Here is an 18,606-nt window from a genome sequence, read left to right as displayed (position 1 = left end):
TAAGCAAATAAATATATGTTGAAAGACACTCTTTAGAGCAGAGATGGGCCACTATCACAGCAGGGGCCACAAAAACGTGATTGTATCTGATCGGGGGGCCACATGATCAACATTCATGTCAGCATTTAGAATAATGGCCAATCTGAGCATTAATACATGGAAAAAGGGTGTTGTCTTTATCTATGGTTTCGTCGGTTTTTACTCATTATAGCATTTTTTTTATTTTTTGTGTTGTTGTAATTTTGTGTATTTTTCTGTCATTTTCTGCATTTTTGTTGTCGATTTGTGCGTTTTTGGGGTCGCATTCTGTATTTTTGTAGTTGTTTTCTGTATTTTCCTGTCATTTTGTGTCATTTTGTTGACAGTTTGTCTGTCTTTAGAGCTATTCTGTAATGTGTTTGCATGTTTTTGTAGTAATTGTTGTTTGTTTAAGTGGTTGCTGTGTCTGTCTTTGCTGTCATTTTGTGTATTTTTTGAATTTTCGGTGTGTTTTTGAGTACTTTGTGCATTTTGTTGTCAATGTGTGTGTTTTGGGAGTTATTTTGTGTATTATGTTAGACTTTATATTCCTTCCAACTTCTTGAATTGCAATTTTGGGGGATTTGCTTTGGGGGCTGCAAAAAATTAGACAGAGGGCCACACGTGGCCCCCGGGCAGCCAGTTGCCCATGTCTGCTTTAGTATATTCCATTACTGTGTTAATGTTTGTATGTGTGTAAGTGAATGCAAATAATTTCATATGCATTGCTTTATGTGTGCATGTTCAAACGTGTGTTTCTGCCTGTGATGGAATTAGCTGAGGTGTGGTGTGGGTGTGATGCTGCAATGTCACGGTAACCAATGCTGAGTCAACCATTCCTCCATCTGTTTAGATATGATTTTGCAGCGATATATTAACGATAATCAACACATTTTGGCATCTGTTTGGAAAATTTGTCAATCCACTATTATTAATGTATTAAAATACTCGGGTTTATTAAAGATTAAAGATTAAATCGGGGCTTTTGCCTTTAATTGGCCATGTAATGTTACTATATTAATGGAATTTGTCCTCTGCATTTAACCCATCCCTGAGGAGCAGTTTATTCAAAGCTGCTACCCACGATACATCTTTTATTAGATAAAATCACAGTGTATTCCTCTTAGAATGATTAGAAAAACATCATTTACTCTAAAAAGAAAGGAAAAGGGTTGAAATTGCTGCTCAAAAGTTTGTTTTGGTCTCCACTGTAAATAATCTAGTATTGACATTTTTTTTGAAAGATTTTACACATTGTATTGTGAGATGTGGGGTCCTATAAACAGATGCATTTAAGTGTTTGTCTCTTGTGAAGCACAGAGTGTAAGGTTATGATTTACCCTGCGTTTATCAGCTTAATTACTATTTAGTATAAATATATAATATATATATTAGTATTGTAAATATCTGCATCATATTTCTATATTTGTATACAAATTTGTATGTTTGTATTATTTTTACTATTATCTATCGCTTACTTTATTTTTTACTACTGTAGTGTGTGTATCTAATCCTTATTTTTAACAGTCTTTTATTATACACTTATTTATCGTTTATTCTTTCTTTCGTCTTTGTTTAACGTGTATTCTTTTATTTGTAATATTTTCTTAAGTGGCTGTAACAAAAGCATTTTCCCCCTGGGATTAATAAAGGAATTCTGATTCTGATCTGAATTCTGATTCTGAGTCCGTCTGTTTGTCTCTTAGCAAAAAAACTTAAAAGGTTATGAACGGATTTGGATGAAATTTCCAGGAAATGTTGCTAATGGGACAAAGAACAGGTGGTTACATTTTGGTGATGTTCTGCTTAACAAAAATCACAAAAAAGCAAAAAAAAAAAAGAAGAAAGTAGAAGCTGTGCCTGAGCCTGCACCTTTAAGCGCAGTGGCTTATGGGTAATGTAGTAGTGGCAGGGAAGTGCATTGTGTTTATGTCCCGCCCAGGTACTCGTGCTGTACATGGTGGAGGTCTGCGCTCTCCGAGTGCTCTGGTTCTTACAGTGATTTCTTGTTTTTCGTCACCAGACATGCAGGACAGTGATTTTCTTGACAACATTTTTGTGTTTTCTCCGTAATATCAGAATGAAGTACGACTCCACATTAGGGTTATTTAACAAAATTAATTTTCACCAAATTTTGCCAGATTGCTTTTTGCCTAGTTCACATTGACATTGTTAGCATCCGTACCAAAAATGGAGACAATTGCTCCAAATGTAGGGGTGGCACAGTTTTTCACAACATTGAGGTTTTTTTCTATTTTCAGGAATAGTGGTTGAACTGTTCTAATGTTCTTACTCATTTAGTATAAATACAGGGCGGGACTATTAATGACCATAATGACCTTTTTATCATTAACGTTTCTGTTATCTGTGGAAGTTACGCATTCTTTGGTTGAACAATATAAATTGTGAAAAAGTGTTCCACCTTTTAAGGCGATCTGGCAAAATTGGTAAAACTTTTTTTAAACCATTATACTGTGAACCACCCTACTCCACATCCCACAATGCAATGCACAGACATGCCAACAAACTGAGCGTTTACGGTGGTGATGAAAACAAACTTCTGTGCAGGAAGTTCAACCTTTAACATTTTTTATTTATTTATTTTTTCAAGCAAACGGTCTTTGATTTATTGATCGATAAGGTCGAAACTATGGATTTATCTATAATAAAAGAAATTAGTGTCCAGCAGCTTGAAATAATATTTCATCAAAACTAAAAATACAAACATCTTGATAAAGAATAAAGCTGTTTTTTTTTTTCTTTGTTGGTCTTTAGAGTAAGTGAGACTCCACCTTTGGTTTCCACTTTATTCTACATCAGCACTCGTTAGATCACACTGCAGTGTGAGAGATAAGTACAAACCATCTTTACTCTCCGCTAATCACATTGGATGCGAATGGTTGCTTGGCTGTAGAAAAAAAAATTGTAGAATGCAGGGCTGGAAAGATAATAATACCCGAGAAGCTAAAAAGAAAATACCAGAAATAAACCCAAACATTAAATATCAGCCTTAGGATGAGATAGCACGCAAAGAGACAAAGGCAGGCCTGCTTGTTTAAACGGAGTCTGCTTCTGGAAAGATGATAAGAAGGAACTTTGAGCAATGCAACGTTGCTGGAATCACAACCATCCACCCAAACACCGCCATTATTTCTTGTCACTTGAAGCAAGTTCCAAGAGATAGATTGTTATGTCACACTTTTGGTGGAGGAGTTTGTTTCCTTATCCAGCACTGCCATTATCTCTCCCTATCAGAAGGTGAATATCTGAGTCGGATGTGACGCATTGCTCCAGCACTGTTGTACATTCATCAACGTAAACCAACTGCTTCTACTGGATTGAAATATATACATCTGAGGCCGTGCTGTGGAGATTTTTCAGACAAGTCTGGACATTATGGAAGTTATGCTTGTCCTGGAGACTCTTTCAAAAAAAAAGAATAAAACAAATGGAAAGTGAGCAAGATTTAATAAGTCACACTTGGATGTTCTTTTGTGTGCCATAGGCTGAAACAACCAGCACCACCCTTTCTTAATCTCCATGAAATAATGAGAAATATTCATGAAAAGGGATTAACTCGCATTCCAAAAAAAAAAATCCAACATTGGCTCATCAAGTGACTGTTACACCTCCAAGACGTGTTTCCAGTGCACTAAATCTGAGGAGACGATGCCTGTGGTTTCTAGGAATTATCGTGATTAAATAAAAATCTCCTACATGCAGCGTTCTGGTGTTTAAACTTTGATTATCAACTACGCAACAATTCTCAATAATATATTGAACAGTTCGGTACGACATCCACGGTTCAATACTGACTTGTAAACCGCGATTTTTACGGTTTGGCGTGTAGGCTGCGCACTTGTCCGTTTCTCTAAATTGGCGTTGCCTGCTTGCGCCTGTGAGTCAGGGGTTGGGAAACCCCGCCTTGTGAGCTAATAATAATAATAATCCAATCACAACGTGCTAAAGTTTGGCGACGCAGACAACAACAGTTGTTACTTTTAGCATGGTTAGCATGGTTAGCTGTGAGGAGCACCACAGTCTTTAAAGCTGCTATCCGGAGTTTCTGAGAAAAGTCTCGATGTCCCGCCCTAAACAGCCTCACTTCCTCCCACTGCTTCTGTAATCTACCAGAAGCCACGCCTCTACTTTTCTGCACGCGCATCGCGGAACATAACATTGACATAGGTCTATGGGTCAGGTAAGAGCCAAAAATCATATTTACCATTTGCTGTTGTGACGCGCGACCTTGTTTCCGTGCACAGTTCCGCATTCACTTTGGTCGGCAATCGTTTCCATTTGTATAGGGGTCCATAGGACGAAGGAGGGACTTATATACATTAATGTATATGAATGACCACTGGCAGTAGACCATAGTAAAAGACTAGTTAGATACTTTTTTGCATTTCAAAAGAATCATACATCAACATAGATTTCTCAGAAACTCCGGATATGAGCTTTGTGGAACATTTTACTTTCATTGTTCAGTCTAATGACAAGGAAGAGAAACCGGTGAATGAAAAATAACTGTAAACATTGCAGCCGTTTTTGGTGCTGGATCCACGTTACAAAATAAATGGCCAGTTTAAGTTTATTCATGGAAAGTAATTCATTTTTGTTTATTTTATTTTTGAATGAATATTTAATATCTAGTTTGTACATGGGCTGCCAGGATTAAGCACTGGTCCTTTGGATGTGTTATTTTGTTTTATATGTATTTTATTAAGTTTTATGTAACACAGTATATCAAACTTGGAATGTGTGCGAATAAATGAAACTATTTCAAGTAATCCTTTAAAAAGAACAACAACAAAAAACACCCAACACAGGAAACATTTTAACGGACCGGGCCATCAGAACCAAACCGTGACTAAAAACCCGAGGTACAGTACGTATTGAACCGTGGGCTGACTGTATTATAGCATCTCTAGTATCAACACACTAAACAGACCAAACCAAGTCAAAGAAAGCATTGGCGCGATAATGTTTGGAAAGCCGTGGATCTGACCTGTTAGTTGGTGGTCCCCAGCCACTGGTACGATGCGGATGTAGGGGGTTGTGAGCTGAGTCACCAGTATGGCGGCTGAGGATTGTCAGTAGATCCAGGACGTCATGCGGTAAAAAAGAGACACAGATAGAAACAAAAGCTACACTGAAGCTTAACACAGAACAACAAACAACAACAACAGTGTCGTCATGCAACGATCAAACAGAGATAGACATTGGATACACTGTTAGAGGGTTCGGATCTGGGTCCAGCCATTTCACGCCAGTTAAACTTTGTGAGTCTTAACCCATGCACTAAATGCTCCAACAGGTGATTAATGGCTTTGACCATATTTACAGCATGCGTCTATCGACTCCTGTAAATGGAGACATCTAGAAGTCCACAGCAAATCAATCCATAGGAGATCTGCATGCAAACAACACCACATCGGGAGGCTGTCAGAGTTTGTGACAGAACCTCCCACAGCCCAGCTCAGAGTGCGACTATGGCTAACTCTGGCCTTATCAATTCTCCACCAGATCAATGGTGCTTCGACTCCATCCTTAATGTGTAGAGCAAGGGGTCTGGGCAGCATAAATAAGTACCTACAGACCTCTGAGAGCACGCAGCCTGCACTCCAGTCAGGAAAAAACAAGGTTTTTTCCTGACTGGAAACAATCCTGTCTTCAAACAATCAACTTAAAGTGAAGAGCTACAGTACTTTATCAATAGACTCATTTGATTTGGACCTACCTTTGGTGGCAACTCGAACACAGTCGATTTTAGTTTCCTGCACAAACAGATAAAGAAAAATAGTTAGGAAATAAATAAATAAATACACAAACGTGTGCCTACACAGAGCCAGGCTTAAAGAGATAATCATCTTGGTGATCATATATTGTTGAATTTCCAAAGAAAGAGAACACATTGCCTATTGCAGGTGTTCAAAGACGATCAATAATCCTGATGAATTCAGTAGGTAAATTATGACTGAAACGTTAGTTTTTAGGAAAAATATCTGTACACTGTAAAAAGAAACTACCAGTAGAAGCTAATTCATCTTTTGACTCAATACTCAACATTTGCAACTGTAGGAACTCTACTGAGATGACCCAGGCGGTAAAAACACTTCCTGCACAATTGGAATATAATTACACTTTTATGACTCCATCAGACTCCTGCAATGCCCTGCAGACCCCCTACTGGCACTCGCTTTTCCCCCCAAAGAACAAACGCATTCCACAGAGACAAGCAGGAATGTAACATGACACTCCACATAAAGATTGAAAAGGAAGAAATAAACAATAAAACATCATCTGATGTCCCCAAAGGCAGAACTATGTGTCTGATCCATTTCTTATCCATTTTTTTTTTCACTGCAAATTTTGCAAATAAATTGAATTTAACTTGAACTTTAAGACATGTGACCTCAACTTTTAACAGTGTTTTCTTTCCAGGAGAGACAGTTATTTACTGTATATATGCCTTTATTTAATGAATGCTTTAATCACCAACTTAAAACTTTTCCAGGGAAGATGTTTCTTAAACCATACATTTATATAAAAATATAATATATATAAATAAAGTGTCTTTTTGGGTTATGCTTAACACTAGAAATAATTCAAATCACTCATTTAAGGGATAATCAATTGAAAGTCATTTTTCAAAGTTTCATATAATCTGAATTTCATAATATTTACAGAAGTTTTATTTAAGAGTCTTAAAAAAAAACCTCATTCTGTAACACACTCACACACTCACTCTATTTTGGCCCTAACATGTGACACACACGCTCTAGTTTTATGACTCTTTGTTTGAAAACACAAACAATTTACTGATTCAACACATTGTAGCACTTGCAAATAGATGCGAGAATGACACTTAAACACAAAAGAAATGTAATTTGTAACGAATAACAAAATCCGGTCTAGCAATTCCATGATAACCAAAAGTTTAAAAGGTTGCCTCTTGTTAGTTCTGTCAGAGAAAAAAAAAGCAATACAGCGTAAACGTAATCTCAAAATAAAACTTGTAATAAGCCTGTAATGCTGCAACTATAGGCTTTAAACACAGGTCTTAAATATATATGAATTTAATTCATTCTATTATTTGAGACGCTCTGCATTTTGTTGTATTGACACTTAATAACATTTGCTCTTGCAAGGTTGATTTAACATTACAGGCCTCACAAGACGCAAATTAGCATTCGGAATAAAGTTCTATGCAAAAAATTGGTTTTGTATTTGTACTGTATGTACCATGGAACAGCATGGAAATGAATAATGTGGATACCCTTGGTCAGTGTTTAAGTCAGTGGTTCAAAACCTTTTGTTTGGGTCGTGACCTCATCTTGATATAACAATTTATTTATTTGTCTTTTAAACATAGTGTTGCGAGTAGCACTATAGTGACAAAATGCACCAGCTCAGATATTTTTATCCTGTTAATTTGAAAAAAAATAAAAATAAATTGCAAAAGTAATTGTCATTGTTATTATTATGTAATTATTTAATTCACTATTTAATTACTTCATTTTTATGCTTTACTTTAAATTTTTTTTAACAAGATTCATATTTGAGGAAGTGAAATGATAGAATACAGCTCTTTGAGACTGTGTGTGGGGCTTTTAATTTGAAAAAAAATAATAATTTTGAAAAAATACAAAAATCTAATTTAATTTTTTATTTAGTTAACTATTTAATATTTAATTTTTCCATAGTTTTTTTTTTAATTTTTTTTACTAGATTTATATTTGAGGAAGTGAAAGTATAGAATACAGCTCTTTCAGATTGTGTGTGGGGCTTTTAATTTGAAAAAGAATAACAATTAAAAAAATTACAAAAATATTATTTTTCTCGTTAATTATATACATTTTTACATAGTTTTTTTTTTTTCTCAGTAGATTTATATTTGAGGAAGTGAAAGTATAGTATACAGTTGTTTGAGATTGTGTGTGATGTTTTAATTTGAAAAAATAATAATCTAAAAAATTACAAAAATATAATTTTCATTAGATTTAAAAAAAAAAAATCAAAAAAAAAATCATTATTTACTAGATAATTCAGGTGACCCCATTTGAAGTTATGCACCCAATGTTGAAAAACACTGGTTGAAGTAAACTACAATCCCCTTATGCTTTGGAGAAGGTCCATCACTTTACATCTATAGAGCTTGTGCTGCCAACTACTCTCAGGGAGGAATATTTTATTTCTCCACTGACGAATAACAGATACTCATTACACATTTATGGCCCAATCAAGTTTGATTTCACAGATTTACATGCAACTCAAGAGCATCTCTCATTGTTTAAAAAACAAAAAAAAAAAAAAAAACACTGCCCTTGCCAATATGAAGTTCCTAAGAGCTCATATAGTGTGGCTCGATCATCCTGTCTCCCTGTCATTTGTTGGGCTTGATGACTGTGACACAAAACGCAGCAAAGCAAGAAGGCCCACAGCGCAGATTAGCGGCGCTGAGCTGCCAACAGCTTTCTGTCGGCAGCTTGCGGCTCAAGGTGGTCAGTCACCGTGGAGAAACCAGAGCCCTGTGACAAGCGACACCAGGCCAGCATGCGTGGCGTCAAAACAACACGTCAGGGAAACTTTCTGAATATGTAATGCAACTCTGACAATGGCTTTCTACAGCATTAATAAAAAAAAACAACACTGTTCAAGCCACAGGCGGAGAAATTGTCGTCAACAACAACAACAACAGTGTAGTGAGCGGGAAAAAGGACACGTTGCATTGCAACACAAAAGACATGAGCGCCTTGTCCGTGTGTTTGTCCCTGCCAAGCTGTCCAATGAGCAACGAACACTCATGAAAGGCACAAGAGAGAAAAACATGCAACCCTGAGTCCAAGTAAAACTTATCTACTCCAGCTTCTGAGAGGTCAAGCTCTATTATTTCAGATAATGCAATTTATTTCATTCTGAACAAAAGGTAAAATGTCTGATTCACGGTCACAAATACTTCAAGTACAAATAAATCCAAGCGGTTTGATGAGCAGGACCTTCAATTTTCCCATTGTTCAGTTTCAGGGTATACTCAATGACATATTTCCATTTTACAGCTTTCCCTAATTTGATGTAAAAACTTACAAACAAAATACAGGTTATTTGTATTTTTTGATGCTTCAGAAATCAAAACAGTCCATTCAACTCACACCAATATTGCATGATTGTGCAGTCTCATGAGATTTTACCTGCAGCACTTGTATATATTTATCCTTTATTTATCCCTATCCTTTATATTTAGCATTATTATTATTGTCTCTGGTTTGTTTTTTGTTCTTCGCACCAACTGCCAAGCTAAATTTCTTGTACCGTTTGAAACTGTACTTGGCGAATAAAAACCTTTCTGATTCTGATTTTGTACTAGATATGAAAGGTCAGTTTGTTTATGTCTTCCAAACTCTTGCAACATATCTAACCACCTGTTTTATCAAAAAAAAATATGTTGAAATGCAAGATATAGAACTATTTCCGTTTCAGGAAGTTTAGTCTGTGATTCAGACCAATTTTTCATGATTGCTAAAAACCGGAGGCCGTAGATGAGGTTTGTGCATTAGGAGGTTTTGACAGAGCTTCATGTCATCATTGAGTTCAATCAGTCAATTTGCAACGTTTAACGGAAATGCTTGACTTTGAGAGCAAACTTGCTAAGTGTACACTCTGCTTAGAAGGTGTGCAGGTCTTTTTACAGAGAGGCTATTAATGGTAATTCCCATTCATGTCCACCATCACAGACGAACTGTCTGCTGTGGAGGCTTGGAGAGCTGGCCCTGCTAAGGCTTCGACCTGAATCTTTGGTCGGCCATTGTTGCTGCTTGCCACCTAAACTCAGCTACCTCTGTGACTACTGCTTCTCCTCAATGATGCTGAGCAACGCTTGTTCCTCATTAGGGTGCATGTATCATTGCTCTGATTTCTTTAAAGTATGAATACTTAAACAGGAGTTAAGTAATTGTATAGATTTGAAAAAAAAAAAAAAAATAATAATCTATTAGACCAGTGTTTTTCAACCACTGTGCCGCGGCACACTAGTGTGCCGCGAGAGATCGTCAGGTGTGCCGTGGGAAATTATCCAATTTCACCTAATTGGTCTAAAAAAAAATATTTGAAAACATATTAATTATTATCTGCAAATAATATACCATTGTCGAGTGTCCGTGCTGCAGTAGTGAATAAAGGTGCGTGCACACCGAACGCGACGGAAGCGATGCCGTTGCCTTAAATCGTCCCTGATCGGTAGTTTGCACATAGTGGTGCTTTTTTGTCAGTCCATCATTTCATCGCTCCAGCGACGCGATCACTAGGGAACTGTGTGTGTGTGTGTGTGTGTGTGTGTGTGTGTGTGTGTGTGTGTGTGTGTGTGTGTGTGTGTGTGTGTGTGTGTGTGTGTGTGTGTGTGTGTGTGTGTGTGTGGGGGGGGGGGTGTGTGTGTGTGTGTGTGTGTGTGTGTGTGTGTGTGTGTGTGTGTGGCCCCGGTAACAGGGTAGAGACAGAGAGAGAGAGAGAGTGTTGATGACGTCTTTTTTTTCCCTTCTTGCTCCGCTTCTACGGTTAAATGATCAACTTAACGGAGATATTAAAGGATGACTTCACTCAGAATGTGTTTGATCAGTAGTTACTGTGGTTTTAAAGAAATTTACCGCTTTAATTTTGAACCTGATACTTTGAGGAAGTAGAACAGCCTCCGCTGCAGCCGTCAGCACTGAAGCGGGAGCGGGAGGGAGGGGCTGCTGCCTCCGCTCTACAGACAGTGGAGGACGGGAGATATCGCTTCACGTCGCTTAAAAAGTCAAAATTTTTCAACTTTGATCATGCAAGTCGCGTCGCTGAGGGGGGGATAAATTGACGTTGCGTCATTTACATTGATTTTTAATGTAATCGCATCGCTTCAGTCCCTTTAAGACCACATTGTTGTTTCATTTGTTATGTTCAAGCTGTATTTTTGAAGTGGACATGATAAGTGCACTTTTTATTTGAAAGAAGAAATACAAATGATGATAAAGTCCTTTATTCTTTGTGTTTATTTGATTCCTATTCAAGACACTTTGATGAGAATGGCTATATTGTTAATATAGGCTACAGAGTATCATTTTTTAACATGTTTGGCTGGTGGTGTGCCTCGTGATTTTTTCAATGAAAAAAATGTGCCTTGGCTCAAAAAAGGTTGAAAAACACTGTATTAGACTACGATCAACTAAAGTTAAATACATTCATTGAAGAGAAAAACAGCAAAGCCTGTACAGCAGGGGTGGGGAACTCAAGTCATTGAGAGCCTGATTCCTGAGACTTTTAGATGTGTCCCTGCTCCAACACACCTGAATCAAATGAATGGTTCGTTATCAGGCTTCTGCACAGCTTGATGACAACACATTGGTTTCAACCAGGTGCGTTGGAGCAGGGACACATCTAAAAGTCTCAGGAATCAGGCCCTCAAGGATTATAGGGTTTCTCTGCTCTAAAGGTTCACTCTGCAATGTTGATAGCTAGCATGATTTCAGCTAGCAAGATCTTCTCTAAGCTCCACCCCCTCTCAAATGCTCCCTTTGCGCTTCCACATGCATGGACATGCATCTGATGCGGAAAGACAGCAACTTCTACATCATTTTTCAGGACCTTCAAATCCTCATTGTGCTCAATATTTCAGGGACAGAGGGGGGCGTGGGCAGGATTAGAGATAAAGGCACGTGATTGGTTCTTTCCATTGGTCCAGTGGGTCAGTTTTTACAGAATTGCAGCCGCTACAGAGGTCTGTTTCTTCCAGTATAACAAAAAAGTGTTTCTGAACAGGATTGTGGACCCTACCTTTAAGTTACTATAGACTCCTCGTCTCCTCATCCTCAAATGCATGTATTTTACATTTCAGGTGGTGCAAAGTGCTGCAAATAAAAATGAAAACAGAAACAAAACAGAAAACTAGTAGACACCCACCCCATTGGCTGTGCTGACAGCCTGATAATAGATACTGTAGCTCTTCTGTGGCAGCAAAGGGGCGTTCCAGTAACCGTTGTACGTCTTGTTGTCTCCCACAGTGAAGGGCTGAGGTGAGTGGAGGCCGGCGGCTGGAAACTGAGCTGTGAAGTAGTACTGTGAGTTCAGCAGAGTGGCGTTCTGGAAGTGGATGGGGACTGGATAGCAGCGGAGAATTTCTGCTGTTCCACGCGCTCTGCGTGGACGTTCTTCCTCCACCACCACCTGGTACGCACTGCAGAGAAAGAATATACAGTGATTCCATTGTGGGCAGCGCAGGTAACTGGCAGTAGGAGTTTTTTTTTAATTTAGAAATACAGTATCCTAATAAATGGCACAGAAAATAATATTAGCAAGGCTGCAAACACCTTTAAGTGAGTAAAGTTTGGGATGAAAAACTCTCCCATGCATATATTAGCTTTGCTAATTAAAAGTTTCTGCTTTTTAATTAATGATAAAATAACTGATCTATTGTGTATTGATAATACAGGTTTGTAGGAAAGGTTTGCTTATGGAAGACAGTGTCACACACTACAACAGAGAGTACACTTGTGTTTTCCCTTCCATTACCTGTCGGTACAGCTCGTCTTTCACTGGTAGGTTGTACTGACAACTATTCCCATTTCACTTGGTTTTATTTAGAAATTTAATATTGGTTTTGTTTCTCGACTATTAACATTTCACCAAATATTGGGAACTGTCATACAAAAAAATACAAAAACAATAAGGCATCAGTAAAGGATTCTGAATCACAGAAACAAAAAGCTTATTAACAGCTGGGGTTTCAAGATTTTATCAAGAAACACAAATGGAAAGCTTGAGCAATGGTCAGGAAAAGGAAACCTAATGCACTGCAAGTCTGTCTGTTCAGAAGAAAGAGCATGTTTTGAATATTTAGTGATGGTAAATTAATACTGGCTACTGTATGCCATATCATTTTATAGTTTAACATCTGTATTGTGATTTACACCAATATTGAAAAGCTAGTATGTGCCGTTGTTATAGACATGTTAAAATCAAATATGGCAGTTATTCCGTAAACTGAATTACTTTTGCACAGATAATGTTTTATGTGTAAATACTGTAATACAGTGAAACATTAAAAGAAGACTTAATGCATTAATCCCAAAAATAAATAAATAAATATATATATAATGTGATGTAAAAATAGGTTTTGAGGGAAGGTGGTCTATATATATATATATATTGGTATTATTAATATTGGAAATTAAGTATTGGACAATGTTGACATATTGGACAGTGTGATTATTCAAGAACAGGCACAACCTGAAGGGTCTAAAACAATCATTCTTTAAATAAAAGCAAAAATGATGTTAATGGAAGAGTTGCAACAAAAGCCAAAAACAAACAGGATGTGGGTTTAAAAAGAAAAACACAGTAGGTGAACTGGACTGATGTGCTAAAAATAGGCACAGCATCAAGATTTTTACTCGAAGGGGGAGCTTGACCGACACACGGGGGGGCTAAGAAAAAAATATTAGTTTTTTTTTTTTTACTTAAAAATAAAAAAAAATGTAAAATGTAAGTAAGTAAAATGCTTAAGGGGCTTAACAGGGGCTACGTAGATTTCTGACAGGGCTATAGCACTTCCTAGCCATTATGTAGTTGTCTTATCTAAATAGTTAAAAATAAAAAAATAAAGATCTTTTAATATAAATTATGTCACAAATGCAAAGTACACAAATAACTCTGGTTAGACATGTTAATGGCGTCGACTCCAAAAGACAGAGTAAGAGAAATGAGCGGTGACACAGGACAGGGCCCGACATTATTCGCGTTTTCATTATTCAGCAGCTGAAAAGGTTAACGGCTCTTTCCATTTCCTCTCCATCTGACTTGTGTGTTTGGCTGGATCAAAAAACTGCAGCCCTCTGTGCCTCAGACAGAGATGACATTGTCTCTTCGTCGGCCACTTAGCTCGAGGGGGAGACTGACTGTCTTAAAGACGCTCATCTTAGTATGCATCGCGCATCCACCTGGTAAATCTATCGAGTCCCTGAGTGACAAAGAGTCTGTTTACAGCTGCCACACAGAATAACCGGCCATGATGGGGAAGCAAAGTTCCCGTTTTCTAAAAGCAGAGTTTGAAGGAGAGTCATACTGCTCATTAAATCATTTAAAAGCAGGATTGGAGACGCTCCAGTTCTGAAAGCCAAATACTTGGTCTTGCACAAGTTTTTCCACAATTCCGTTATCTTCAAAGAAAAGCCTAATTACGCCATATCTGATTTTAAAAACATGTATGACAATGAAACACCATCTTTAAATAAAGCACGAGTGTACGCTTTGTCTGAGTATGCATTATATATTCAACATTCTCCACAAATTGCTGGGGGCTAAAGCATAAAAACAGATTTGCATTCATTATCTTTGCTGGTCTAAAGGACACATGGAGTGTGTACTGTATGTCTCTGAAAAACATAATGGGCCAAATCACATGGGGTGTGAACATGTGATCAGTATCTGGGTCATAACATCTAAACAACACTCATCATTTCACCCGCTTTCAAACTTATTTTATGCTTTTGATATAAGTTCATGCGTGTGAGCGTGTTTGCATCCTACAGGTAAATAGTAATAATATTTGACTGTGCAGTATCTAGAATAATGACACTCATTTTGTGGTGAGAGGTGGCCCTCGGTATGATTTCGTGCAGCTCTAAAAACAGATACAAAATGGACTCCAAGTAGACACAAAACAGTGGCGGATGCTTTAAGACTACAAGGGAACCTCAGCTTCCCCTAAAATCAGTGGTCAAATATGTAGTGTTGTGTGTACATTTCATTGACTAAATATATGACAGAACACATGTATGTTTAGTTCAGAATCAGCTTCTTATAACAGGAAACTGACAGTGACAGCGTGACGTTCTTCATTCATTACCGCAGCGTCACAGTGTTAATAAACAGTGGTGAAGTTCAGCTTCAATTGACTTCAATGGGAGAGGATTTAGGGGTTGATCCACTGCAGTCAAACTAGACGCTCATTGGATAAATGCTCGGTTATGACGCACTTAGTCCCGCCCATCGGACGCCGGGCTTCACAGGAGGTCTATGGAGCAGTGGGCTGGATCTGTCTGTTCCGGACGCTGGAATAATGGATGATGATTGGATGATCTGTCTCAGGCTAATTCAATTTTGATTGACAGCGAAATGAGCCAATCAGAGAGTATGACGTTGTAAGCACACAGGCGGGTTTTTCAAATATTTCAGTCCGTTGCTCTGTGTTGACACGGAGACTTTGCTGATCCTCTCATAGCGAATTAACTTCTGACAAACCTAGTGTCTGTTTTTGGTGTTTGTGGAGACTGTTACTGCTTGTGTTGTGAGACTTTTGACCAAACACTCACACTCCAGCGCGCAGCAGCTACGCGCGTGCGTGTGAGATAATCTACAAATAGTTGTTGACAACAAAATGTGAATTCTACTAGAATTCACATTTAAATAAACAGATACATTTTCTGAAGTAGGCAGAAAATGAGCTTCCCCTGCATGAAAGACCAGCAGCCGCCACTGACACAAAACTACTCCAAAAAACACACAACTACTGCAACACAAAACACCAAAAAAATGCAAAACCAACAATATTAAAAACAACCTAAAAATACACAATAATGACAAGAAAAATACACAAAATGAGATCAAAAGCACAATATTTCTGCAAAAATACAAAAACAAAGAGTGAACAAATTGATAATAAAAGACAGAAAGACTCCAAAAATACACAAAATTACACAAAAAATACAAAGTAATCAAAGTTGTCCTTATGAAGTAATGACAAGGGAGGTGAGTGAGACTTTATCTTTGTTTTTCTAATATATGTGATTGTACATCTTGGGTTTTTTTTAAATTAGTTTATAATAAAGGCTGAATTTTTTTTTACCCATTTTGTCCAGCTGGGGAATGTTGGGGGGGGGGGGGGGGGGGGGGGTGAAAATCTTTCCACTTTTCAAAGGGGAGTGCAACAAAAAAAAATTGAGATCCTCCGTGTTAACTTAACATAGCAGACCAGAGCAACCTGCAAGCCCCACCCCAGGGTTTGAACCCATAACCTTCTTACTGTGAGGCAGAACCACTACTGTGCTGCCACTAGATCATAATACCTAATATTTTCATTCAATGTAAAAAAATGGTTAATTAAAAAAAACAAAAAAAAAAAACATTTTTTTTTAACTTAATCTTAAAAATAACTTCATGCTATGTCATTAAAAAGCTTATGATGTCCTCTACAAAGCCTATCTGCAATGAGAGCTCAAGAGAGTGAAAATATACTGACCAAAAAACTAACGTTTACTACAGTGGACAGAAAGGAATAGGCTGCGTATCTGGAAGATCTAGAAACATGGATCCAACCAGTTTCTCTGCTTTTAATGCAACAATTATTTCCAATGTGATGCTGCAACATTTCATATTTCACTATTCTATTGATTCATTTCCTTTACCCTTCGCAATAGAAAGATGACAAAGTTTGGTCCTTGTTAGAATAGAAAGCCTGAATGACCTTGGGCTGTTCTCACAAAAAAAAAAAAAAACACATTTGCTTATATAAAAACTCCACGCTGTAGGGATGACACTATTAAGCCATGTAGTTACAGCACAAATAGTTGGGGAGATGATCAATTGCTCCCTGCGGTTGGTAGGGGATGATTAAGTATCCCCTTGTGTGTACAGCATGCGCTCTTTAACCCTATAGTTTATCATAAGGTGCTTGCAGTGCCATTAGAAACCCCTCCCTTTGCTCCCGTGGTGGGTGTGTCCCAATTCCTCAGAGCTCTCCTATTTAGTGCCGGGGGTTGGAAGGTGATGAAATATTTAATCCTGTGGAGAGTCGCCAGCAGAACTCAGCCTTTAATTACCATCCCCGATCGAGAGCAGAGGTCAGGGGTCACATGGAGACGCTACACACGAGCCAGAGAAGCAGGAGTGTGTGCGAAGAACTGAAATCTGTTGTCACATCGGTTGTACAACATTACTCACCATTTTATGACAGATACACAATAACTCGCAATGTTGACAATCCTGTTAAAAAATAATGTGTTTTCTGTTGATTTGTTGTGATGTCTACACACATTTCCCCCATATTGGCACTTTATATTCTAAATCAATCTGCAGATAGTGAAATGAAATCAAAAGCCCCCCTCCCCACCCCACAGGGGGCCCCTTATGATATGATGATGTGGTTGCGCTATGACTTAATGACATCCACACAATGAAGAGGAGGGAGCTTTTTTCCTCAGGCAAAATAGCAAGCGCCAAAGGCTATGAGACTCCAAGGGTAAGAAAAGCCTGTTATGTGGAAATCTACACTCCTGCTTCTCCTCCACAAAAAGAAATCACTGCAACAAAGATCACGGAAATTATTTTGTTCATCTTTCAAACCGAAGGAGAATCTATGGCTCCTTTTAATGATTTCATATAAAGGCTATTTATTTTCAACGCTAACTTATTGTGCGCTCATGAAATATTCAGCTTCTCTTCCATACCGTTAAAGAAATAGAACGTTTCATGCAAGCAACATTGAAAATGAAACAATCTCATGATTTTTTTTTTTTTTTTACTCCCCCCCCCCCCCCCCCCCCCCCCATGCAATTAGTGGCAGCATGTTGTTATGCCTTTGAGCAGCTGACACCTTGTCACCTCCTGCTGAGTTTGCAATTTAGGGAATAAGTCATTCTGTCAGACCGGAGACCATTTAGTCATTTTTGTGATTTACCGTGACATCGATGAGCAATTGAAACGCAACAAACAACAGATGAACATCAATGACTCTCATCGCGCAAAGCAATCATCTTTAAGAGGTTTGTGTTTCTTCAGATTGGTTACCTGTCAAAGATAAACCTAGCAAACTAAGCCTTGTGATACAAATGGTTTGAGACAGGTTTGAAACTGGAGAAGTCTGAATAATCTTTAAATAAATTTGAATTAAAAACATATCCCTCGACCTTTTAGTGGTGGTTTTAAAGTCAAGGCAACTTTATTTGTATAGCACATTTCATACAAAAATGCAACATTTAGAAAACATTTAACAGCGTTTGAATATCAAGAATAAAAATGTAAAAAAATAAATCAACAAAACCATGATTAAACATCATATGAGCAAGTCAGAGCAGCAGAGCTTCTAACTTCAATTTACAAATAAAAAAAGGTTTGTTGAAGCTACTGCAGATAAATCCATCATAGTTGAATAATAATGATAATACGCAACTCATCCCATGAACACATTTTAAAGCATTGCTCCTTAAACAGAACAATAATAAAACATTTGCACTCAAATACCCTAGTCAAATGTGTATACACAGCTTTTAAAATGAATACCCCCCTATAGGCATCACCATTTTATAAATATCAGCCAATGAGCGTTCTTATATAATGTTGTCGTCACGTCAGGTTAACTCTTCATTTTTCCACTCCCATAGAAAGGCTATAGTGATATAGCATTTCAATCTGACGTTTTAGCGCTTGGTTACGTGTGATCCAGTCCCTTGGAAGTTATGAAGTGATTCCATAAGAAGACCAGGAACATTACAGTGGACAGATTATGACATTGCACTTAACATGAAATGAGAAAAATCAGACTTTGGAAACGTCGTTGGTCATAAC

General features: G+C 37.7%; 1 protein-coding gene across 13 annotated transcripts in view; it reads right to left on the bottom strand.

The window, feature by feature from the left end:
• LOC114478755 (receptor-type tyrosine-protein phosphatase mu) overlaps window positions 1-18,606 on the bottom strand; it is a 229,975-nt gene that overhangs the window by 76,565 nt on the left and 134,804 nt on the right. For all 13 annotated transcript variants that reach the window (XM_028471987.1, XM_028471977.1, XM_028471983.1 and 10 more), the window contains exons 12-14: window positions 11,947-12,220; window positions 5,759-5,795; window positions 5,027-5,101 (exon numbers count right to left, since the gene is read on the bottom strand). In XM_028471987.1, the coding sequence (XP_028327788.1) occupies window positions 5,027-5,101; window positions 5,759-5,795; window positions 11,947-12,220 (386 nt within the window). The remainder of the gene's footprint in view (window positions 1-5,026; window positions 5,102-5,758; window positions 5,796-11,946; window positions 12,221-18,606) is intronic.

This window comes from Gouania willdenowi, chromosome 17, assembly GCF_900634775.1.
Source record: "Gouania willdenowi chromosome 17, fGouWil2.1, whole genome shotgun sequence".
NCBI classification, from domain to species: domain Eukaryota; kingdom Metazoa; phylum Chordata; class Actinopteri; order Blenniiformes; family Gobiesocidae; genus Gouania; species Gouania willdenowi.
This window is presented reverse-complemented; position numbering and strand designations above follow the sequence as displayed.